The sequence below is a fragment of the Pelophylax lessonae genome (assembly GCF_965119305.1).
Source record: "Pelophylax lessonae genome assembly, chromosome: 11".
Lineage (NCBI taxonomy): Eukaryota > Metazoa > Chordata > Amphibia > Anura > Ranidae > Pelophylax > Pelophylax lessonae.
The window spans coordinates 200,168,568-200,193,321 of record NC_138778.1 but is presented as its reverse complement, the minus strand read 5'-3'; the positions used below and the strand labels follow the sequence as shown (position 1 = coordinate 200,193,321).

The window sequence follows — 24,754 nt, the reverse complement described above, 5'->3', positions numbered from 1 at the left end:
ACGCAGTGGGACCCATGGTAGGGCAGGCCCTGATCAAGACTTTATAGACCACGGCATCCTAACAACCAATGACATTATCAGTTAATAAGGAAGATGTTTATTGCCTCCACAGCATCCTTGTTTGACCCTCCTGTGCCCCTCTCCCACAGCATTAGCTGACTAATGGACAGAAATTGAGGGAGAAGAGAAACATTGGAATACTGGTCAGTACTAATGAGCAAAAGTGTATTTGCTTTGGAAGAATAAATCACCTCTAACATTTAGAATAGATATAATCTAAAATTAAAATAGTTTTTACATTTTGGAATGGGTGCCTCAAGACTGTCCAAAATTTTAAAGGGTGCCTTAACTGGAAAAAAAGGTTTAGAAACACTGGTCTATATGTATGCACTCTAAACTGCATGTATCTTCACTGAACAGATCTGGATAAAAATGCATCTTCAGAAACAGAATCTACTTTTTCTCCCTTGTGCATTAGGATCACAATGTGGATTTGTGATATTGGCCAACCAATACCACTTCTGGTGGGTTTATTGTCCTCAAATACTGACTTCAAATGGCACTGGCATAAAAATGAACAGTAGATAATTGGCACCACTCAAAGTAAAATATTGGAAAAATCCCTTAATATTGGAAAAATCCCTTTCTGTAGAACAAAAAAATATTAGAAAATGCTTTTACTACTTTAATGGATCAATATACTAAACCTAAAACAAAGAAAGGTTTCACTATGATAAGTCTGAGTATGATATGACTTGCATAGAAATTGCTATGGGGATGTTATAATATAAGCTGGCATGTCTAGCTAAAGGAGCCATGAACAAGAAGACAGTCTGTTTTTTTATATTACATTACTTAACAGGAGGTCAGCTGTATTTTTTTAAATTGTCTTTCCCGTTATACGACTTTATTTTAAATTTCCTTAAAGCTTCAGATATTTACCTATTGATCTTTTTTTTACATACCGAAGCTTATAAGTGTCTCTGGTACAAAATGCTCCTCACATTCAGACTTACTTGGGCAGCTCCAGGGTGATGGCTCCCCGGGGTTCGGCCTCTACGCTCTTGCCCCAGAACTTCAGCTTTGGATAGATAGAACCATGAAAGACGAAGTCTTTATTCAGCCCTTCGGCAAAGAAGGCACTAACGGGAGGGTGATGGCTGACTTGCTCAGATATGAACCGGAAGCCCACGTCTTCCCTGCAAGAGACAGTATATCAGCCACATGGAAGCACTTGGGTCAACCCTCCCCTCAATTGCCAGAACTCACCTTATTAGTTCGTATGTCTCCCCCAGAAGAGGGTTGAATGGTTTGCCAGTCCTCTCCCATTGAGATGCTACAGCTGATACAGCAAATGCAGCCACAGACTGTAAAGGATAAAAGAATGGCACACAAAGTGTTAGAAAATAACACCTGTCTAACTGAAGAGCAAACAGAGCTATCTTAGTTACTAAATACAACCAGGTTTGACCAACTTACGTACCAACAGAAGGGCAATCAAGCAACAAATTACCAACTCAAGCACCCAATGCCCTTAAAAGCATGTGCTTGTGCATCTCTTTTCCACTATGGAAAAACCCAAAGCATTTTCTACATAGTTCCTTTATATCATCAGAGGAACTATGTAGAAAATGCTTTGGGTTTTTCCTGGTTCAGTCTTGGAAATGTGTTGGGAGTATAAAAAAAAATTGAAAGGTAAGGACATATGCTTTACAGATATGATAAACTGGACACAATCTAAAGTTCTATTCACCTTCAAAAAAATATTTTTGGTTAAACTGTATAAAATTATGTAATACGGGCATTTAAACTGATCAGCCATAACTTTATGACTACTGACAGGTTAAGTGAATAACATTGATTACAATGGCATCTGAACGTTTTTGGGATATATTAGGCAGCAATAAACATATTGGGGGGAATTCAATAAAGCTGCAGTGCCACTTTCCTGGTGTTAATCTCTCTTGTTAATGTGTTGTGCCAAATTCATGAAGCATCTGTGACACACTTGGTTCTGCCAGCAACTCATGTGCCAAACTCGAGTAGTTCTAAAATGCGGCATTTTTACATTGTGGCGCAACACCTGCGCCAAATTCAAAATAAAATACCAACAGTTCGTATCTTATAAAAGTATAGCTAATAAGGACTTAGTGTCTTCTGGTGTACACAGCGAGACCCTGGCGCAGACAGAGTTTGTGAAAGTGTTTCACTTGAGTTCTAAAAGTGGCGCATTGTGCGCTAAGTTTAAGTACAGGTTCTACACAGGTAGATAAATTTGGCACACGCTGTGCCACTTTTAGGGCTCTTTCACACGGCCGCTTTTTCTTCCGCTCCGGTGCTTTTTTTTGCATGGACACAGATGACACTTGTGTCATCCGCTCCGTATGTCCGCATATCATCCCATCCGTTTGCGGATGATATACGGACATAATGTATGTCTATGGGCATTGCGGATGCCAGCGGATGGCACCGCTGACATCCGATTTTGCTTCCTTTTCCGTTTTTTAAACGAAACAAAAATAGGGTTCTGTTCCGTTCCAAAAAATGGAACAGAACTGAAAAGGACACAAATCAGATGGTCATCCGCTGACATCCGCAATCCCACAGACATTCATTATGTCCATAAATCACCTGCAAACGGATGGGGTGATTTACGGACATACAAACCGCCCGTGTGAAAGAGCCCTTAGGGTGCACATGAAACACTTTCACAAAATCTGTCTTCACCAGTCTTAATGAATTCCAGGGATTGTTCCTGAAGTTGATGCGTTCAAAGCACCATTTAGGGTGCCCATGCGTCCTCAGCCAAAAAGCACCTACAATGGGCATTTGATCATCAACTGGACCACAGAGCAATGGAAGAAGGTGGCCTGGTCTAATGGATCATGTTTTCTTTTACATCATTATGTCTTACTTGCCTGGGGAAGAGATGGCACCAGGATGCAGTATGGGAAGAAGGCAATCCGGTGGAGGCAGTGTGATGCTTTAGGCATATGTTCTTTTGGGAAACGTTGGTCCTGCCATTTCTGTGAATGTTACTTGACACATACCACCCACCTAAACATTGTTGCTGACTAAGTACACCTCCTAATGGAAATGGTGTTCTCTGATGGCAGTGACCTCTTTCAGCAGGATAAAGCGCCCTGCCACACTACGAAAATGGTTCAAGAATGGTCTAAGGAACACACAGAGGTGTTGACCTGTTTTTTTTGAATTCTCAAGATCTCAATTCAATTAGGCATATGTGGTATGTGCTGGAAAAATAAGTCCGATCCATAGAGGCCCACCTCACAATTTACGGATCCGCTACTAAAGGATTGGTGCCAGATACCACACATACCTTCAGAGGTCTAGGTTGTCAATGTCTCAACAGGTCAAGGCTATTTTGAAGGCAAAAGGGAAAACTTCTCAATATTAAGTGGGTGGTCATAAAGGTATGGCTGATGGGTGTATATACAAAATATAGGTTTAAAATCATGTACAGCAATCCACAGCAATCATTTAACTCTTCTTTCACTCTTCTGACCTCCATAAACTGCCTGAAAATGGAAGCCTGCAACATACAGCTATCTGCTTTTTTTGTTGTTTTTGAGCAATACACTTTATCTTATTGTCATATCAATTGGTGTTTTTCTCTGCTGTGAAAGCTGCAGAAACGTGACAGCAATTCCTGTCACTCTGAGTAATTGTGGTGACATTTCACTTTCTAAAAGAGAAGGCACAAGAAAGGTTAGGCCCTCCCCAATCCCTGCTGGATCTCTATTCACCAACCACAAAGAGCCCCTAGAGTGTTTGGGAAAACCGCAGTGTCTTGCCACGTACAGATCCTATCACACGTAGGTGACTTCTGATATTGACTATGTGATATAACTGCTGTGAGGAGAGCTAATACGGCCTCAGTTAGATGAATGTACTGTGCTTCACCTGCAGTACTGTGCTAAAATAAATGTGTTACCTATGCTGTTCCTGCATTCCTGGGGCAAACCTTTTGTACAAATTCATATTAAAGAAAACCTGTGAATATGGACTCCAGTTTGCTGGCACAATCTTGTTGATCCTCTGTTTTTCGTGCTTTCAAATTCCCTGACAGGAAAAAAGATTTGTCTAAGGTCCTGACATCAAGACCAATGCAAAGTCCATAATGCAAGGGACAGTCCCCTGCTGGCAGTGCTGTATTTTGGCCTAGGCCAACAAGGCCCAGGCCTAGGGCAGCACTTTGCAGTGGGCAGCAAAAAAGTCCCTCCCCTCCGCCAGAGATTCTATTTGGCCAGTGGTTGCTAGAGCTGCCTCTCGCAACCCCCTCCTCTCTTTCTTACCCCCCTCTTCCCTCTCTCATCCCCCCTTCTCTCTCTCTCTCCCATCCCCCTCTCTCTCTCGCTCTCACCCCCCTCTTCCCTCTCTCATCCCCCCTCTCTCCTCCCCCCCTCTCATCTCCCCCTCTCTCCTCCCCCCCTCTCTCTCTCTCATCTTCCCCTCTCTCTCTCTCTCTCATCTTCCCCTCTCTCTCTCTCTCTCATCTTCCCCCCTCTCTCTCTCTCTCATCTTCCCCCCTCTCTCTCTCTCTCATCTTCCCCTCTCTCTCTCTCTCTCTCTCTCTCTCATCTTCCTCTCTCTCTCTCTCATCTTCCCCTCTCTTTCTCTCTCTCTCTCATCTTCCCCTCTCTCTCTCTCTCATCCCCCCTCTCTCTCTCATCCCCCCCTCTCTCTCTCATCCCCCCCTCTCATCTCCCCCTCTCTCTCTCATCTTCCCCTCTCTCTCTCTCTCTCTCTCATCTCCCCCCTCTCTTCCAACCCCCCCCCCTCTCGTGAGATCTCAGGGGTGCATGCTGGGACTTGTAGTCCTTAAATTTCGGAGGGAGTCACATCCGTTAAAAAGGAAGGAGTGGGGCAAATTTACATAGGAGGGTAAGGGGGGGGGTGCCCAATTTTAGTCTGGTCTAGGGCAGCACAAAACCAAAATACACCCCTGCCTGCTGGAGTATAAGGGAGAAAAGGATCAGATGCTTTCAAATGCAAGTGCAAGTGCAAAAACTCTCCCCTAGACTAAATGAGGAGTTAAGCCTTGCAGTTTCCCTAGAGTTTGGCTTCAGGGTAAAAATACAAATAAAAATATAAAAACAAAAGAGCAAAATCACCTGTGAAAACTGCAACCAGAATCCCAGATTTGGTCGATCTACTCAAGTGGTCTCCATACTGTGGCCCTTTGCTTGCCTTTATACGACCCTTGCTCCACCAACCATAGGGCATAATTCCTGCCAATGACAACAATGGGGCTCTATTGACACCAACAGAGTGGCACTATTTTTCCCCCTAATTCCAAAGATGGGGCACTACTCCTCCCACTGATGCCTGGACATTTTCTACTCCCACTGCCCACAGTTCGGCCACTCTAAAGTCTAAAAGACAGCAAACTGGCCCTTTGTTTAGAAAGTTTGGAAGCCCGCTGATCTACTCTCTAATTCCTTTCCGAAGTATTACCATATATACTCGAGTATAAGCCGACCCGAATATAAGCTGAGGCACCTAATTTTACCACAAAAAAACTGTGAAAACTCGAGACTCGAGTATAAGCCTAGGGTGGGAAATGCAGCAGCTACTGGACCCAACTGGACCACCACGAGACCCAAAACAGGGGCTGCAGGCATGGTGCAGGGGCTGCGGACATGGTGCAGGAGATGCAGGGCTGTGGGCATGATACAGGAGATGGTACAGGCATGGTACAGGAGATGGTTCAGGAGATGGTTCAGGCATGGCACAGGAGATGGTACAGGCATGGCACAGGAGATGGTACAGGCATGGCACAGGAGATGGTACAGGCATGGCACAGGAGATGGTACAGGCATGGCACAGGAGATGGTACAGGCATGGCACAGGAGATGCAGTGCTGCAGGCATGGTACAGGAGAATGTCCTGTACCATATCCGCAGCACTGCATCTCCTGCGGAGATGAAGGGGCTGCTGAGGAGTCTCACTTACCTTTCCGCCTTACATTTAAAAATGTCGCCGCCTGGCGCCAACACATCACCGCGCATGCGCGTCTGCCCGGGAATAGCCAAATGTGTACGGGCTTTCCTGAGAGGCGGCGGCGCATGCGCACTGACCAGGGAAAAGGTAAGTGAGACCGTGACTTGAGTATAAGCCGAGGGGGGCTTTTTCAGCATAAAAAAAACATGCTGAAAAAGTTGGCTTATACTCAAGTATATACGGTACTTCTTTTGCAAAACACTGCATAGCAAGCCTTAAACCTGGTACACACTACTGTTTTTTTTTTTTTTTTTTTGAGCCGCTGTACTACAAATCCGATGTTAGTACAGCGATCTCCCCTGCTGTGCTATTGTGTTCTGACAGGGGGGTGCCCCCACACCAGAACACTCCGGTCCGGTGATCGGGAGCCAGTCGGCAGACATTTTCAAACAGCTGGCTTCTGTAGAACCAGCTGACATACACACGGGCCAAACGTTCAATAGAAACCAGCCGATATTCGGCCCATGTGTACTAGACTTAAGGCTGCTTTCACACTGCAGAGTTTTTGAAGTTATTTTGTGTTAGAAAAAGCACCAGAAAATCTTACAGTGCTTCCCTTTAAATTCTATGTATGTGTTCACACTTGGGCGTTGCGCTTCCGTTGCCGTGCAAAAAATCCTGCTTGTGGCTATTTTGGAGCATGTTAGGTCAGTTAAAAAAAAAAAAACGCACCAAAAACGTGCCTCCCCATTGAAATCAATCGAAAACGCCTCAAAAATGCACCCGCAAAGCATTTTTGAGTCACATGTCTTTTAAAAACACACTGTAAATGCGCAGCAAAAATGTTCCATTAACGCATAGGTGTTTTACAAGCAGTTTTGATGTGAAACAGTGTGAAAGGAGCCTTATACATGAGATTCACAGGATAAAAGAAAAAATGGGGTTACTTATAACAGCCAATGAGACTACATCTGCTTCTATTACAATCTAGAAAATGAAAGATTACATAACTGGTTGCTACCAGCAACACCTGCTCATTTGTTTCTCCAGTTTTTCCATAAACAGCCCGTTAGGTCGGTGATGTTATTGCCTTCCAAAAAACTGGCAGGACCACAGCATGGGCAGCTATAGAAACATTGTAAGATCACACAATGCTTGTCCTCTTCTTGCCTCCTGATCCCAGCACCACGCCTGAAATACTTCTTTGCATGCTCCGAATTCCACCGTAAAATCCCAGGCATGGTGCCACTGTACTTGTGGGAGGACGTTAATTTCAAGAGCTGCTTTCACTGCCCTGGGAACAGCATCAATCTAGGTGTATCCAGAACAAGCTTACATAACGGCAGTGTCCAGTTTCATGCAGGTTATACAAGTGGCTGTGGTGTTCTCGTTTGGACAACCTTATTATCCCAAAAACACTTGGCTTATAATAAGATCAATGACAAGGGCAAACACATACAAACATTGCTAGTATGGTTTATTTTTATCGTCCCTTTAAAAGAAACATATCATAGGAGAGATACACTATATTGTCAAAAGTACTGGGATGCCTGCCTTTACACGCACATGAACTTTAATGCCTTTGCAGTCTTAGTCCGTAGGGTTCAATATGGAGTTATAAATTAATTTTCATTTTAATAAGTGAAATAAATATTTGATCCCCTATCAATCAGCAAGATTTCTGGCTCCCAGGTGTCTTCTATACAGGTGATGAGGGAAGATTAGGAGCACTCTCTTAAAGGGAGTGCTCCTGATCTCAGCTTGTTACCTGAATAAAAGAGACCTGTCCACTGATTCCAATATCTCCACCATGGCCAAGGCTAAAGAGTTGTCCAAGGATGTCAGGGACAAGATTGTAGACCTACACAAGGCTGGAATGGGCTACAAGACCATCACCAAGCAGCTTGGTGAGAGGGTGACAACAGTTGGTGCGATTATTCGCAAATAGCAGAAACACAAAATATCGGTCAATCTCCCTCGGTTTGGGGCTCCATGCAAGATCTCACCTCATGGAGTTTCAATGATCATGAGAACGGTGAGGAATCAGCCCAGAACTACACAGGAGAATCTTGTCAATGATCTCAAGGTAGCTGGGACTATAATCACCAAGAAAACAATTGGTAACACACTATGCCATGAAGGACTGAAATCCTGCAGTACCCGCAAGGTCCCCCTGCTCAAGAAAGCACATGTATAGTCCCGTCTGAAATTTGCTAATGAACATCTGAATGATCCAGAGAAGAACTGGGTGAAAGTGTTGAGGTCAAATGAGATCAAAATTGAGCTCTTTGGCATCAACTCAACTCACTGTGTTTGAAGGAGGAGGCATGCTGCCTGTGATCTCCACAACACCATCCCCCACCGTCAATCATGGAGGTGGAAACATTATGCTTTTGGGGTGTTTTTCTGCTAAAGGCACAGGACAACTTCACCGCATCAAAGGGAAGATGGACAGGGCCATGTACCGTCAAATTTTGGGTGAGAACCTCCTTCCCTCAGCCAGGGCATTGGGAATGGGGTCGTGGATAGGTATTCCATCATGACAATGACCGAAAACAAATGGCCAAGGCAACAAAGGAGTGGCTCAAGAAGAAGCACATTAAGGTCCTGGAGTGGTCTAGCCAGTCTCAAGACCTTAATCCCATACAAAATGTGGAGGGAGGTGAAGGTTCAAGTTACCAACATCAACCCTAATGACTTAGAGGGGATCTGCAAAGAGGAGTGGGACAAACTTCCTCCTGAGATGTGTGCAAACCTGGTGGCCAACTACAAGAAATGTCTGACCTCTGTGATTGCCAACAAGAGTTTTGCCACCAAGTACTAAGTCATATTTTGTGAAGGGGTCAAATACCTTTTTCACTCTTTGAAATGCAAATCAATTTATGCTTTTTTCTCTCACTGTACAACAGCTTCAACTCTTCTGGGAAGGCTGTCCACAGGGTTTAGGAGTGTGTCTATGGGAATGTTTGACCATTCCTCCAGAAGGGTATTTGTGAGGTTAGGCACTGATGTGGACAAGTAGGCCTGGCTCGCAGTCTTAGCTCAAATTCATCCCAAAGGTGCTCTATGTGGTTGAGGTCAGGACAGTGAAGTTCCTCCACCCCAAACTCGCTCATCATGTCTTTATGGACCTTGCTTTCAGCACTAGTGTGCAGTCATATTGGAACAGGAAGGGGCCATCCCTAAACTGTTCCCACAAAGTTGGGAGCATGAAATTGTCCAAAATGACTTGGTATGCGGACACCTTAAGAGTTCCCCTCACTGGAACTAAGCGGCCAAGCCCAACCCCTGAAAAACAACCTCACACCATAATCCCCCCCGCCAGCACATGATTTGGACCAGTGCACAAAGCAAGGTCCATAAAGACAGAGCGAGTTTGGGGTGGAGGAACTTGACTGGCCTGCACATAATCTGGACCTCAACCCGATAGAACACCTTTGAGATAAATTAGAGCGCAGACTGCCAACCTGGCAGGAAGCAAGATGGAATTGTCCAAGAGGATCCAACCATTGACAACTTCACTTCCCCCAATCCAAAGAAAAATACAAAGCTTTGGCTGGAGTTGAGCCTTACACATTGCTACAGATCCCTTTTAGTAGCAAAATCATCATCTGCTATAGATATGAAGCTATAGATAGAAATCTACAGCATTATATAATGAAAAAAGGTGACAGCAGGAAGAAGCACTGTTGGGATTTAGTGAATGGCATTACATGATATAAAGGTCACACATCCAGCATGTCCTGGTCACTTCCTGATCCATCATATAATGTAAACCTCTGTCAGTGATTCTCAACCAAGGTTCCAGTGAACCATAGGGTTCCTCTAGCTATTGCTAGGGGTTCCTTGAGCTTTTGCTGTCTGACCTGAAATTGAATGGTGCCTGCATAGTTCCAGGGCCAATGCGATTTGGTAGAGCCAGCCTGTAAGGGATTCAAACCTCCGGCTGACGACCAAAGTAAGGGACATTTTTCATTTGGACTCCCGATGAGTTGATTTTTGTAAGAGTATCCCGAGACCTGAAAATAATTTTAGTGGTTCCTCTGGGGTAAAAAGGTTGAGACAGACTGCTCTGTGTGTTCTTATATCAGATCATGTAATTATTTACTACTGTGTAACAACATGCTTATTATGCATATTATCTGTGGATTCCCAAAGGCAGTATCGGTTACACTTGGATGAATCTTGTCCTCATGGATGAATCATGGTGGAAGTGTCCCACGCTGGAATGTGGAAGTCAATGATGACAGGCCAAGATCAGAGTCTCAGCTTTGAAGATGACCACAAAGAAAGTGTGTCATCAATTTGAACCTATTAATTTTAATTTAGAATTCATTATTGGCTACATTTTATCGCTAAAGCTGAATTTCAGCCAGATATAAAAAAACACATGCAAGTTGTACCTTACTGCCTGACCTGACTGACTTTGGTATTTGACATGGAGATAGGAGGAGAGAGCAGAGTGACAGAGAGATGAGCTCATCAGTCTGCTGCTGCTTCTCCTTTCCAAAGAAAGGCTGGGGAAGGGTCAAGACCTCTAAGTTCTACTTATTTGCAGCAGAGAAAAAAAAGGTAAAAACTCCACCAGGCAGAAAACGAAAGGAGGCATCGGCCTCCCAGATATTCACAAATATCATTGAGCCTGTCACCTGTCCAGGATAATCGATTGGCGTGCTCATTCTCGAGCAAAAGCGTGGGTTGCTTCAGAAAAGGCTTTCTCCAAATCCCACTAAAATTCCTCCCATGGATAGAGCCACATCACTATCCGCAAATGGTTACTAAACCCCCTTTAGTAGGTACAACACTCAAGATATTTGAAGCTTCATGTAAGAAATTGAATATTTCCTCTTACCCGGACCCCCTCACACCAATTAAACATAATTCAAGCTTTTTTCATGGTCTATATAGCACTTTCATCACGACACTCGACGTAGACAACCTCACTTGTGCTGGCAGCTTCTTTGAAAATGGTGACCTCATAACTTATACTGCTCTTTCTTCCCAGATGCCAGGTAAGATGTTTCTGTGGTTCGCATACCTTCAAATAAGACATATTTTCCCACATTCACAAGGGTTCAGTCAAAGTTTCCACTCAAGAATGTGGGTTCAAAGTATTCTCCAGGTGGTACAGAACACCAGATAAATTGCACAAAATCTCAGATGTCACACATTTATACTGGCACTGCAACAAAGAACCTGGTTCACTCATACATACAGTGGCGGCCGGTCCATTAGGGGCGTAGGGGCGCCGCCCACGCATCCATGCATTCGCCCCCTAAGGTGGATTTGACTGCCGGCTGGAATTACAACCGTTCTGGACCGAAGTCCACAACCATATCACAACCCTCACACCAGACTACACCCCCGCCCAATATCTCTTACATCATACCTCTATTCCGCAAAAACACTACCGAAAATTCATAACTCTCCATCTAATTAATGCAGCCAAAATGTGTATCCCCATACACTGGAAAGATAAAAAAATCCCCCATCAATCAAGGAGTAGATCTAGTGGGTGAAGAAAATAGCGGAAATGGAAGAACTTATTCACCAGGCTAAAGATATTTCTTCTAAATTCTATAAAACTTGGGCTTGCTGGCTTGAATTCATAAAAACCAAGCAATCTCCTCATATCATGTACAATAGTACTGCTACCACCTAAGAAACGACATTCTGTATGGGAGGAGGATGGCCACACATATAACTTCTACACCTTCTATAAGTAGGCCATTCCCCTACCCTCTCTTCCAACCCCATTCATTTTTGGTTTTCCTCAATTCAATTATCAAGTACCCCACCCCACCCCCTCTCATGATATCCAACATCACCCCCCCCTCCCAAATCCCCCTTCTACAGAATCACCACTCCTCTTACGCCCCATTCCCTCTTCTCCCTCTCAACCCCCTATAACCCTAAATCAGTTCCAGACCTCAAAATATCTCTATAGAGAAACTATTCCAGTACGGATTAATAGATATATACAACATATATTCTTTCGCTTCATGCACCTCACCTACATCCTCTGAAAAATCGAGTTATCCTAAAAATTACTGAAATACAACTGGTTTATACTCAAACCTTCAATAATAACAGCCACTTTGTCTCTTAAGGGCTTTCTCTACCCCATAGAAAGGCCTCACGCTTTGGAGGCTACTGTTACTGAGTCTAGAGGTAAGGAAGCATTTACTTAACCTATCAATCCTTTGTTTACTTCAAAATTATTTTTTTCTCTCCATGTACTTGGTGATAGATCACTAGAGATGTAAACCTCAACAATTGTGTTGGTATGATAAATATACTGATAGTGTTTGGTTATATCTGTTGGATAAATTAAAAAATACCTGTTGATCATGGCAGAAATTTTGTGAATCTATAACTTCCTGTTCTATCTGCCTTTGCTGGGTGTTATCACTGGTAATGCTCCCAGCTATCTTTCCTATGGAGAATAGGAGAGGGGCGAGTATCTGTAGCACAATCTTGCATCTGTTGTCCTGATGCAGGAGGGTAAGCGAGTCATTCTAGGACTGACATTGTGTTGACGTTAAAACTGGTAAACTGCACTATATTACATTTCACATTGTGGGTCTAGATACACTAAGTAAAAGGTGGGGTGATGTACTTAAAGGGGTTGTAAAGTCAGAAGGTTATCAATGCATTAAGATAAAAAAAAGCCTCCTGTTTGCAGCAGCCCCACTCAGCCCCCCAAATACTTACCTGAGCCCCCTCTTTATCCAGCAATGTCCACAAGTGCCTCAGCCGTCTGGTGCCTCTCTCTCCTGATTGGCTGAGACACAGCAGCGGCACTATTGACTCCCGCAAAACTCATTTAGCCAATCGGGGAGGGGGGGGGTGTTTGCAAATGTCAGCTCCATGTCTGAATGGATACAAGGAGCTGCAGCTTGGCTCAGGTGCCCCCATTGCAAGCGGCTTGCTGTGGGGGCACTCAATAGAAGGGAGGGGCCAGGAGCATTGAAGAGGGACCCAAGAAGAGGAGGATCTGGGCTGCCCTGTGCAAAACCATCTGCACAGAGGTGGCAAGTATAACATGTTTGTTATTTTAATAGAAAAAAAAAAGGAGACTGTAGAAATAAGTTCACCTTTCATAACATGTGACATCCATTTTCGGGGTGTGAAAAGTTACGAAAAGACCGAAAAGAGAAGAAAAAAGGAGAGACAAAGAAGAAAAATTCAAGGTAGAGAAAGAAGAAAAGAGGTGGGGAGAGCATAAGACCACCAGGGTGACCATACTTTGAGGATTTTAGAGTGAGAATCATGTAGGATACATTTTCTCATTGATCATAGGGTCGGTCAACATACTCTTCACCATGGCAAATGGAACAGAGGGTTTCTTCCAAGCTCTGGCTACTGCCAGTTTAGCAGCTATAAAAAGATAAGACACCAGCTTTTGTTGGTATGAGAACAGTCCCTGAATCGGGCAGTGCAGCAAAGCAATTTTTGCATCCTTGTGTATGGGTATATGGAACAAGGAATAGAGGAATCCAAATACCCTGGACCAGAGCCCAGTGAGGCGGGGACAGGACCACCAGATTTGTACATTGGCCACAACCCCTGAAGCACCGGTCGCTATAGGATGGGTTTGAGCTTGCTATCCAGGCCGGGACCCAGTACCATCATAGAAGAACCTTGTATGCAGCTTTTAGAGTAGCCGTGTTGAAGGAGCATTTAGCAATGAAGGACCAGGCTTTGTTCCAGTCCTATAGATCAATAGAGGTCGCTAGATCATGTTCCCACCACAACCTAGAAGATGCCGCAGCAGGGGAGTCTACGGCATTTAGAGAAGTGTAAATCTTCGGGGCGGCACGTCGGCTTGTAGTTTTCAAGGTACTACCATGTCCCTGAGAGCACTGTGGTAGTTTATTAAGTCTTTCTGCCAGAATGTATCGGCTGCTCGTATGATCGCTGGTGCAATGCTTTATAGGTTCCCAAAACAAATAATTATAAATGCACATTTTACCTGCAAAAAAAGCGCATTTATCATTTTTTGTCAAAAGTTGAACTTACTCTTTAATGTTGCTTTCTGGTAGCCCTAAAATGAGACAGCTGTGGACTGTCTAAGGCAGCCTTTCTCAACAAGGAGGAACCCTTAAAGTAACATTCAGATCTCAGGGAACCCCTACTAATAAATTACTATACCTACAGCTCAGGGTACATGAGTGCGATGGTCAGTGGAAGAATGTTCCTTCTATTTGTGGTCAGTGTGAAAAATCCCCCCTTACAGATATCCTAAAATATCACTGGTGTCAATGGGAACTTATAAGAGAGACAGAAAGTACCCATTGCTTAAGGAACCTCTGGAGGAATCCTAGAGTTCCACAGAATCCTAGTTGAGAAAGCCTGCTATAAGGCCAGTCACAGAAGCAATTCCCTCAATGGAAATAACTGGTCATGGCTGAATCTCTAAAACTTAACTCTGCTTCTTCTATGGCGTTCCTTTTCTGTTCCAAGGACCTGTCATGCATTTAATTTTGACAATTCTGTTGCTGGTTAAGTCCGGCATACAAAGTGTGTCTGTTTTTCCATCAAAGTTCCAAATCTGCAAACCATAAACTACTGTGCTGTTTAAGAGGTTTGACTGCAAACCTTTAAAGATCAGCACCGCCTAATACTGTCGGTACCCCGCGGTGAAATTCTGGCACGCAGGCTTTAAGCGTCACCTCTTCCAGCACAGAGAGAGGATGAAGCCTTCTGTAAAATATATGCGTGTACGTGTCAGGTACTGACCTGCATCCTGAGTAGCGGATCTGTACAGGAGCAGGCCTTGTTGATCAGGTATGTGTGCTCCATATATTCCGTGATTCGCTGCAGGAAGCTCAGTGGCTCGTTAAAAACGATCGGCATGGTGATTTTCGACAGCTCCTGCAGGCCGGGAGAAGAAAAAAGAAAACAAGGTTAGAGCGGGCGACTCTCGGGACTGAGAAATCCATTCCTGCTGCAAGGGTAATGCGGGCAATTTAAACTGAAAAATATTCATGAGAGAAAGCAACATTGACCTATCAACAATGTTATTTAAAAACTTATCTTGTATCTGATGAATACTAATACAAACCATGAAGAGTGCTAAGGGGTTGGGTCCATGGACATTGAGCTCACGGTGCCCTCTTTGAGACATACGATGATAGGCAAAAACTGCACGCTGGGATACTTTTACTCCCATAGGTGTGTGCATATACTTGGAAAACGTGAACGTTTTCTGCATCTGCTGACAGCTGTTAAGCGCTCTTAGCTGCCCATTGAAATCAAGCCAAAGTGGGGAAAGCAAATATTTCCTAGACTCTTTTGAAATATACACTATGTTGTCAAAAATATTGGGACACCTTAAACTTTAATGGCATCCCAGTCTTCGTTCATAGGGTTCAATATTGAGTTGACCCACCCTTTGCAGCTAGAACAGCTTCAACTCTTCTTGGAACCTGGGAGTTTAAGGTTTAAGAGTGTGTCTGTGGGAACGTTTGACCATTCTGCCAGAAGCGCATTTTTGAGGTCAGGCACTCAATGTTGGATGAGAAGGCCTGGCTCGCAGTCTCTGCTCTAATTTATCCCAAAGGTGTTCTATGGGGTTGAGGTCAGGACACTCAAACTCGCTCATCCATGTCTTTATGGACCTTGCTTTGTGCACTGGTCTGCAGTCATGTTGGAACAGGAGGGGACCCACCTCCAAACTGTTCCCACAAAGTTGGGAGCATGAAATTGTCCAAAATGTCTTGGTATGCTGACGTCTTAAGAGTTCCCTTTACTGGAACTATGGGGCCAAGCCCAACCAGGGCCGATCCTGGGCGGGTGCACAGGGTGCACCGCGCCCAGGCACCGCAAGCTGAGGCAGAAGAGGGGTGCAGAAGCTCAAGTGGTCCCCTCCCTCCTCCACCTGCTTGTAGTTGACCGCAGCCAGTAACCTCTCATCCGCCCCCCCCTCGTTACCTCCCATCCGACCCGCCCCCCCTCGTTACCTCCCATCCGCTCCCCCTCGTTACCTCCCATCCACCCCGCCCCCCCTCGTTACCTCCCATCCGCCCTGCTCACCCCTCGTTACCTCCGATGAGAAGGGGCAGGGTGACAGCTGTGAGCGGAGCAGGACAAAGTTGGTTGCCAGAGAAGATAACGTTTGGGACTGGAGACACTCAGCAAACTCTCCCCGGTAAGGCGAGGGGCCCCGGTGTTGTGCCGATATCGGTAACACCGGAACCGGCAGAGCAGACAGTCCGTCCTCTCCTCTCAGGTGACCGGCGGCACACACCGCCTTTATAGAACAGGAAGCACTGGTGGTAGTCAGTGAGGGAGTCCATCTCCTACACAGCTTCACCAGCTACAATAATTCCTATTACTACCTACTATTACCTTACCAGAGTGTTGGGGGGACTGGGGGAGGAGTGCGGGTACAGTAGTGTTGAGGGGGAGGGGCATGCATGGTGCAGGGATGAGGTAAAAGAGGGGTTAGGAGGTTAAATGGGGGCAGTGAATGTGCTGTATTGGGGGTATGCATGGTGCAGGGATGAGGTAAGAGAGGGGTTAGAAGGTTGGGTGGGGGTAGTGAATGTGCAGTATTGGGGGTATGCATGGTGCAGGGATGAGGTAAAAGAGGGGTTAGGAGGTTAAATGGAGGTAGTGAATGTGCAGTATTGGGGGTGTGCATGGTGCAGGGATGAGGTAAGAGAGGGGTTAGGAGGTTGGGTGGGGGTAGTGAAGGTGCAGTATTGGGGGGCATGCATGGTGCAGGGATGAGGTAAGAGAGGGGTTAGGAGTTGGGTGGGGGTAGTGAATGTGCAGTATTGGGGGCATGCATGGTGCAGGGATGAGGTAAGGGAGGGGTTAGGAGGTTGGGTGGGGGTAGTGAATGTGCAGTATTGGGAAAAGGGGTCATGCATGGTGCAGGGATGAGGTAAGAGAGGGGTTAGGAGGTTAGGTGGGGGTAGTGAATGTGCAGTATTGGGAAAAGGGGTCATGCATGGTGCAGGGATGAGGTAAGAGAGGGGTTAGGAGGTTAGGTGGAGGTAGTGAATGTGCAGTATTGGGGAGGGGGTCATGCATGGTGCAGGGATGAGGTAAGAGGGGTTAGGAGGTTGGGTGGGGGTAGTGAAGGCGTCTGAAATGTAAAAGGGACTGAGTAGGTCAGAAGTAAATCCCTGCCGATCCTCATTATCCAGAAAATGTGATCAATCATCTTACAACAGTCATTATAGAGGCTGAAATCAGGAGATGCTATACAGCAGGAAGAGTTGAAAAATGATCTACCACCAAGCAGGCAACATTAGATGGTTGGCATGCATTAGGTTGCAGCATTGCTGTGATGATGCCCCCCCCCCCCCCCTGCAGTCAGATGAATCCCCAACCCCTCCTAATTTGACCGCAGTAGGGCAACATTTGAGTAATGCTGCAACTTAATGTGTGCCGATTACATAATTTACATAATAACCTCCACCCTTAAACATTTCTAAAACAACCCTCCCCATATGTTGATAGTAAAAAAAGAGAGGGCAAAAAAAAAAAATACCTGTCACTTTCAGTCCATAGAACTCTGTCCCCTGATGCTGGTCAAGTGATCCATGTCTCAGCAATGGTCACATAACCCATGGTTTGACACTGGCCACACAATCTACAGCTCAGAACTGGTCTCTGCTGGGGGGGGGGGGGGGGGTTGATGTTAATCCAAAGCTTGCTAACAATTCTGCTCCAATGCCAAACAGTTTGACAATGGTCACATTACCACCACCAGCGGGTTGAAGAATTCCTGGTATCCAATAAGATGATTTTAACACCCAGTAAGTTCACCTTTTTACAAAACATTAAATGCACATACGTTTGCATATAAAAATGTGCATTTAATATTCTTTCGTGAAGGAGCCTGAAAAGCATTGCACTTCCAAATCAGGGGTGCAATGTCAGGCTTCTGCAGACCACCCTGTAGCTTTCAGCTCATACCTCCATACATCTGTTTGAAAGCTGCAAGCCTCCATTGCCCTTCCAGTTCATTCAGAGCAACAAGCCATCTGCTGCGATAGATGGTACTTGTAGTTCATTCATTCACAGGAACCTGTGAATGATCAATGCGGCCATGTGGGCGGACCCCCCACACGGATGCAGTGTTTTTGAATTGTGACAGGGGGTGCAGGGAGAAGAACCTCCACCTGCTGTCACACGTAAAGGGGATAGGGTGGATTGACGCCAGGAATTGGAAAAGGTTACATCTGCCCCCCCCAAATGCGGGTGGAACATGTAATATGGTGCAAAGGGTGAACTTATCCTGTAATTATCTGCATTTGGGAAGTCTTTTTTAGAACACTGTGGGTCTAGTTTTTGTTGATCTTGCTCACATTGCTGTAATAAAAGAAAACACCATCATGCCAGCTTAATGTGCTATAATGTTTTAACACCACAATATTGCTGTTGTAGCGTTTTAAAAATGGCTTTGTACATTATGAATATCAATCAGTCTTGTCTCTGCATCGTAGGTCCAGGACTTTGTTTTGGAACAAGCAACAATCTCATTGTACAAGGAGTATGAGGCGAGAAAGCTTTGCTGGATATAATTACACAGCATTATTTAATGTACAACACAGGGAACATAACAGGGAATGGGCACAAGCAGCCAGGTGCCATCAATCTGTTTGTTACGTAACACACAGATTAAAATTCAATACTCAACAGTCTGCTTCTAAAGAGCTTTCAAATACACAAAATCTGCCACCTGTCTCCAAACGCACATCTAGGTTATTCCAGGCGATTTCAACTGGCATTTCAAATAATTTAATTTATTTTCCTGCCTTATGGGAAAGCAGCCTCGGCACACAATAACGTTTTAGGAACATCCCAGTTTTTCTGTAAAACCAAAACTGTAAGCCAGGGTATTATTCTCATTTCTATACACCTGTACAGAATCTACAGGATCCATGCCCAGCTGGAGAGGTTTTAGCTTGCTGCAGGCAATGTTGTGCCTATGCAGCCAATCGGAACAAAGTGGTGGCCAAACTTTTAGACTGTAAAGACCACAAAAATGGTTCCAAATCTATCTTTAAAGTGAACCTGTGGTTAGATTAGGGAACATCCATTTTCAAACCAGGGTTCCATGGACCCCTAAAGTTCTTCAGGAGGTTACTAGGGGTTCCCTGGAGCTGTGCCTTATTGACCACTTACTTGATGGTGTCTGCATAATTCCAGATCCTCTACCACTTGGTAAAGCCAGCAGCATGACACTGATGAGATTTTTTAGCTGTCTGTAAGGGTGGGATTCTCACCACCACTGTAAGGGGACAAGGACTTCTACCGATCACCAATGTAAGATATGCTCTTTCCTCTGACCCCAATTATTAAATTAAATCTAGGGTTCCATGAGACCTGAAATTTATTTTAATGGTTCCTCTGGGGTTAAAACGTTGAGGAAGGCCGCTATGGACATTTAGGGATTTACATATTCCTAACAGGCAGTAAAGTAAACCCCACTGGCCTGAGCCCATTGTAATTATTGATAGATCGGTTACTCATCGGGTGAGTTGTACCCTTTTGACAGGGTACGCTACTAGTGTATATATTGGTAGTAAGGATTTTATATTTTTAGCGACTCAAGCGGTGCAAACTTATTACGCAAAAAATGGTGAAATATGTATATATTAATGTGTGTGCTATACACTGTATTTGTTGCTGTATTTGAAGATATATACAGTGCTCAAAAAAATTAAAGGAACACATTGAAAACACATTAGATCTCAATGGGGAAAAAAATATCATGCAGAATATCTAAATTGATATGGACTGCGTAATGCGTCCCAAAAGGATGCCACATCGTTTGATGGAAATGAAAATGATCAACCTACGAAGAGCTGAATTCAAAGACACCCTGAAAATCAAAGTGAAAAAATTAAGCAGCAGGCTAGTCCATTTTGCGGAAATTTCATTGCAGCAACTCAAAACTTAGTACTCAGTAGTTTGTATGGCCCCCACATGCTTGTATGCATGCCTGGCAATGTTGGGGCATGCCCTTAATGAGATGATGGATGGTGTCCTGGGGAACTGGACCAGGGCATCACTGAGTTCCTGAACAGACTGAGGTGCAACCTGGTGGCATCAGATGGCCCTAAACATTATGCCCTAGAGGTGTTCCATTTGATTTAGGTCATACGAGCGTGGGGGCCATTTAATGGTATCCATTCCTTCATCCTCCAGCAACTGGCTGCATACTCTCACAACATGAGGCCGGGTCATGTTGTGCACCAGGAGAAAACCCAGGACCCACTAGACCAGTGTAGGGTCTGACAATGGGTCCAAGGATTTCATCTCGATACCGAATGGCAGTCAGGGTTCCATTGTCTAGCCTGTAGAGGTCTGTGCATCCCTCCATGGATATGCCTCCCAAGACCATCACTGACCCACCACCAAACCTGTCATACTGAACGATGTTACAGGCAGCATAACATTCTCCTCTGCTTCTCCAGACCCTTTCATGTCTATTACATGTGCTCAGGGTGAACCTCACATCTTTGAAAAGCACAGGGCGCCAGTGGCGGACCTGCCAATTCTGGTGTTCAATGGCAAATGCCAATCAAGCTCCACGGTGCCGGGCAGTGAACACAGGGCCCCCTAGAGGATGTTGGGCCCTTAGGCCACCCTCATGAAGTCTGTTTCTGATTGTTTGGTAAGAGACATTCACACCAGTGGCCTGCTGGAGGTAATTTTGTAAGGTTCTGGCAATGCTCATCCTGTTCCTTTTTGCACAAAGAAGCAGATATCGGTCCTACTGATGGGTTAAGGACCTTCTATGGCCCTGTCCAGCTCTCCTAGAGTAATTGCCTGTCTCCTGGACTCTCCTCCATGCTCTTGAGATTGTGATGGAAGACAAAGCAAACTTTCTGGCAATGGCACATATTGATGTGCAATCCTGGAGGAGTTGGACTGTCTGGGCAACCTCTATAGGGCCCAGGTATCTCCTCATGCTACCAGTAGTGACACTGGCCCTAGCCAAATGCAAAACTAGTGAAAAACAGTCAGAAAAGAGTAGGGAAAAAAAGGTCTGTGGCCTCCACCTGTAAAACCATTCCTGTTTTGGAGACTGTCTCATTGTTGCCCATCTAGCGCACCTGTTAATTGCATTAACACCAAAGCAGCTGAAACTGACCAACAACCCCCTCTGCTACTTAACTGACAAGACCAATATCCCTGGAGTTTAATTGTCTTGATGCTATACTCTGATTAAAAAGTGTTTCTTTAATTTATTTGAGCACTGTACAATCTTGGGAAGCTGTCCCGGACCTGCTGTGCACATTTGCAGTTATCTTGTTTGTGAAATTTTTATTTTCAATAAAACTTTATTTGATTTAAAAAAAAAAAAACGCACTGGCCTTTGTAGTTGAAGAGACAATGGAGCAATTCATCCTTAACCATTTTGACCAGGGCTTTTTTATTTGCAGCTTAGGAGCCCAGACCAAGTTTAGCAAGGTTGTGTCAGTTAAAACCTAATTTTAATCAGCCTAAATTTTACCTGTGGACTGTTGAGGGAGGTTATGCAAATGTGAACATGCCAGCCTGGAGGAGTCGGCATTCCTTGAGGCTGCTGTAGGTAACAGCCACATGATTGTGACCCATGATTGAAAGCACAAAAATCCAATGAATAAAAAGGACCAGCCTGGGACAGTCACTAGATCAGCACTGAAGAGGAGCCTCTGCAGCTGTGCAAGACTGAAGGCAAAGCTGGAGCTTAGCTTTAATTTGGCAAAACCCCTAGGACTAATTTTTCTGATTGAAAGCAAGTCTGGAAACTAGAACACACAAAGCTGCACATTCATAGTTCTCTCCTGCAAAGTTAAAAAACAAACATTCTCACAGACTTATGAAGTCATATTGTGGCCATTAAAGGGTTAAAACTCATAGCGGAAGTATAGTCAGACTTACCAGTCCAATGCATTTTTTTAATATGCTCCAAACGCTGAAATTATTTCTAGAGATCATAGGGGCCGGCAGGGAGGTCCTAGAAGACAATGAAGAAAATATTAGAATTGGAGAAGCTTGCAAACTGAGCAAACAAGGACTTAAAGTGATTATCATGTTCAGGCCACTTAATTGGGTAGTGAGTGCAAAGAAAGTAGGCTGAGCTGGGTGGACAATTTTTACTTTTTAAAGTGTTACTAAACCAACAACATTAAAATAAGTCTGTATATGCAGTAAAGCATGCTTGTTATACTTACTGTGGAACCTAAGGGGTTTATCCTCTGCATTGTAAAAAAAAAGGTTGTTTGATCCTGTATGCACAGATCCTCCTCTTCTTGCATTGTCCCCAAACTATCTCCTGATAGAACAGAGCCTTGGGGGCAGACTACACATGCTCAGATTGGTGTGTATTGCTAGAGAGTTTTTTTTTTTCCTCGGAAGAGTGCATGTGATCAGCACAGGGCCAGAGCCAGTGCAGTATGAAAACTCCTCCTACAAACTTTAACCAGACACTGATAGAAGTCACAAGACTGCTTTATACTGCTGATGAGAAAAGGTATTTAGCAGTTTCTATTTACTAAAACTATTGCATTTCCATGTTCTGTGTACTGTGGGAGACCAGATATAGTCAATTCAGGGCCCTGGGTTTAGTAACATTTTAAGAACCAAACCTAAACATATACTGACTGATTCCAAGGCATTTCCAAGCCAGCAAGGAGAGAAAATAGCATCATCATTGACTAGGTTGGCACCGGAGCCTCCCAGGAGACTTTTCTATAAAAAAGACTAAAGTCAAAATCAATTGGCACCTCCTGATCTACTCTGGAAAGCAGACTGAGCAGGGCAGTCATTTTCTACCTTTGAAGGACAAAATTCAAGCAGTTCTTGGGGGATTCCAATGCATTTCTATGCCAGCCGGATTTCAAAACAAACCAGCATTAAACTAGGTTGGCACTGGAGCCTCCCAGGAGTTTTCTGTATTAAATGTTAAAGCCAAATCAACTACCACCCCTTGATCTGCTCTACAGCACTACACATTCTATTAGAATGCAAGTCCAGGAATCCTGAACAGCAAAACGATTTTAGAAGCTTGCACACATAAATGTGTTGATTTGAACATAACCCATAATTCATAGCCACAATCGGACCAAGGGATGTCAACTTGTCCAAAAATGTGTCTCAGACTCCACTGCTTTCTGCCAGCGTACCATAAAAACATAGATAAATTAATATTAAAGAATTATGTCAAGCCAATGGAGTTGACACAGATTATCTACCTGCAGTGGGGGGCATAGGTGTGCGCAGCCTATAGCATTAGGGTGTGCACCCCAAATCTCAAACACATGCGTGTGTGTGTGTGTGTATATATATATATATATATATATATATATATTTTTTATATATGTATATTTGTATACAGTATAAATATAAATATATATATATATATATGTATATATAATTTTTTTTTTTTTTTTTATATTTAGAAGTAGTGCAATGTTTGTAGAGAAGTGGAGGATGTCCGTAGGGAAGAGGTTGATGTCAGTAGAGCAGCGATTGGTGTCAGTAGTTTATTTGTATTATTTATTTATTTTTTACTTTTTTTATAATTTAAATGTTTTTTTTATTTTTCACAATATTTTTTTTTTTACAATTATTTTCTAAAATTATTTTCTATTTCTTGGTAAATATCAGGGGTCTAAAACAGACCCCCGATTTCTCAGTTTTGAGACAGAGAAAGGGACTGAGGAAAGAAATTCCCCAGTCCCTTTCTCTGCAGCAAGGGGAATCTGTGCAGCACAGGGTGATTAGGGTGTGCCCTGGCACACCCTGTGCGCACACCTATTGGTGGGGAGTAACACTCTGTCCACCCATTTCATGCTCTGCTTATGCAGATTCAGCAGGAATGAAAGTGTCTGAAATGTGGCCACTGCGGCCAAAGTTGGTTCTTTCAGGCTAGGCAATGGTTTTTGGCTCAAACGGTATTTTATACCAGTACATGGCTGGGAACCTACAGGCTTAAGAAGTTAATGTCTAGCTCCCCATTTTAAAGCCACTGTAGATTAGCTCTACTTAGGTTTTTAATTTTAAGGATCAGTCTACCCAAAAGTGATATTTCAGTAATAGCTTATATCTAGTTACTCATATCTCATTCCAGATTGCTCCACAACAGATCCTGAGCCTTTCACTGTTCACAATGGAGTCTCACACCTCCTGCTACATCAGGGGTGGGCAGAGCTGGGAACCCAAGATCAGAAATCTCTTGAATCCCCTAGGAACATTTAAAAGGAAGCCGTTTTAAAAGAATGCCTTTAAACAATCTAAGCTTAAAAGCCTAATATCAGCAAACCCTCATCCAAATTCTCAGAACCTTGCTGTTTCTTAAATTACTAATCCTTACAATTTCACTGAGAGAAATGTATAAAGAGCAGTGCCAACTGCCAAGAACTCTTGCAAGATATCCATAATCTGCACGATTATATGTATACAACACAGTAGCACAACTATGGCAGAGTGTTGTATTGCATTAGCTGTCATTGAATGCAGCAACATTTTAAATTGAAGTGTAGTAATTAGCAGCACTTATATTCCACCTGCACACCCCAAATGTACCATCTACTCACAGGGCCTGCACCCCCATGCAAGTTTTAGAGCTATGTACAATAACTTTAAAATTACAAAAATGGAAAATCTTAAAGAAAAAAAATGTTTATATATATTTATTTATTATGCACACTGAAAGAAAAGAAACTGTGCTGACGTCTAGCAGCTGACCCCTGTAACTTTCCACGATAACCTGTAAACTCTGTGACCCTCTACTGCACTGCGCCCTCATGCTGTTTTACAAGCATGTTGCACAACT

The 24,754-nt window shown here is 44.0% G+C and overlaps 1 protein-coding gene across 3 annotated transcripts in view; it reads right to left on the bottom strand.

Annotated features, from left to right (window-relative positions):
• OSBPL2 (oxysterol binding protein like 2) overlaps window positions 1–24,754 on the bottom strand; it is a 255,219-nt gene that overhangs the window by 11,816 nt on the left and 218,649 nt on the right. For all 3 annotated transcript variants that reach the window (XM_082271624.1, XM_082271623.1, XM_082271622.1), the window contains exons 4-7: window positions 21,859–21,934; window positions 14,707–14,841; window positions 1,270–1,367; window positions 1,017–1,199 (exon numbers count right to left, since the gene is read on the bottom strand). In XM_082271624.1, the coding sequence (XP_082127750.1) occupies window positions 1,017–1,199; window positions 1,270–1,367; window positions 14,707–14,841; window positions 21,859–21,934 (492 nt within the window). The remainder of the gene's footprint in view (window positions 1–1,016; window positions 1,200–1,269; window positions 1,368–14,706; window positions 14,842–21,858; window positions 21,935–24,754) is intronic.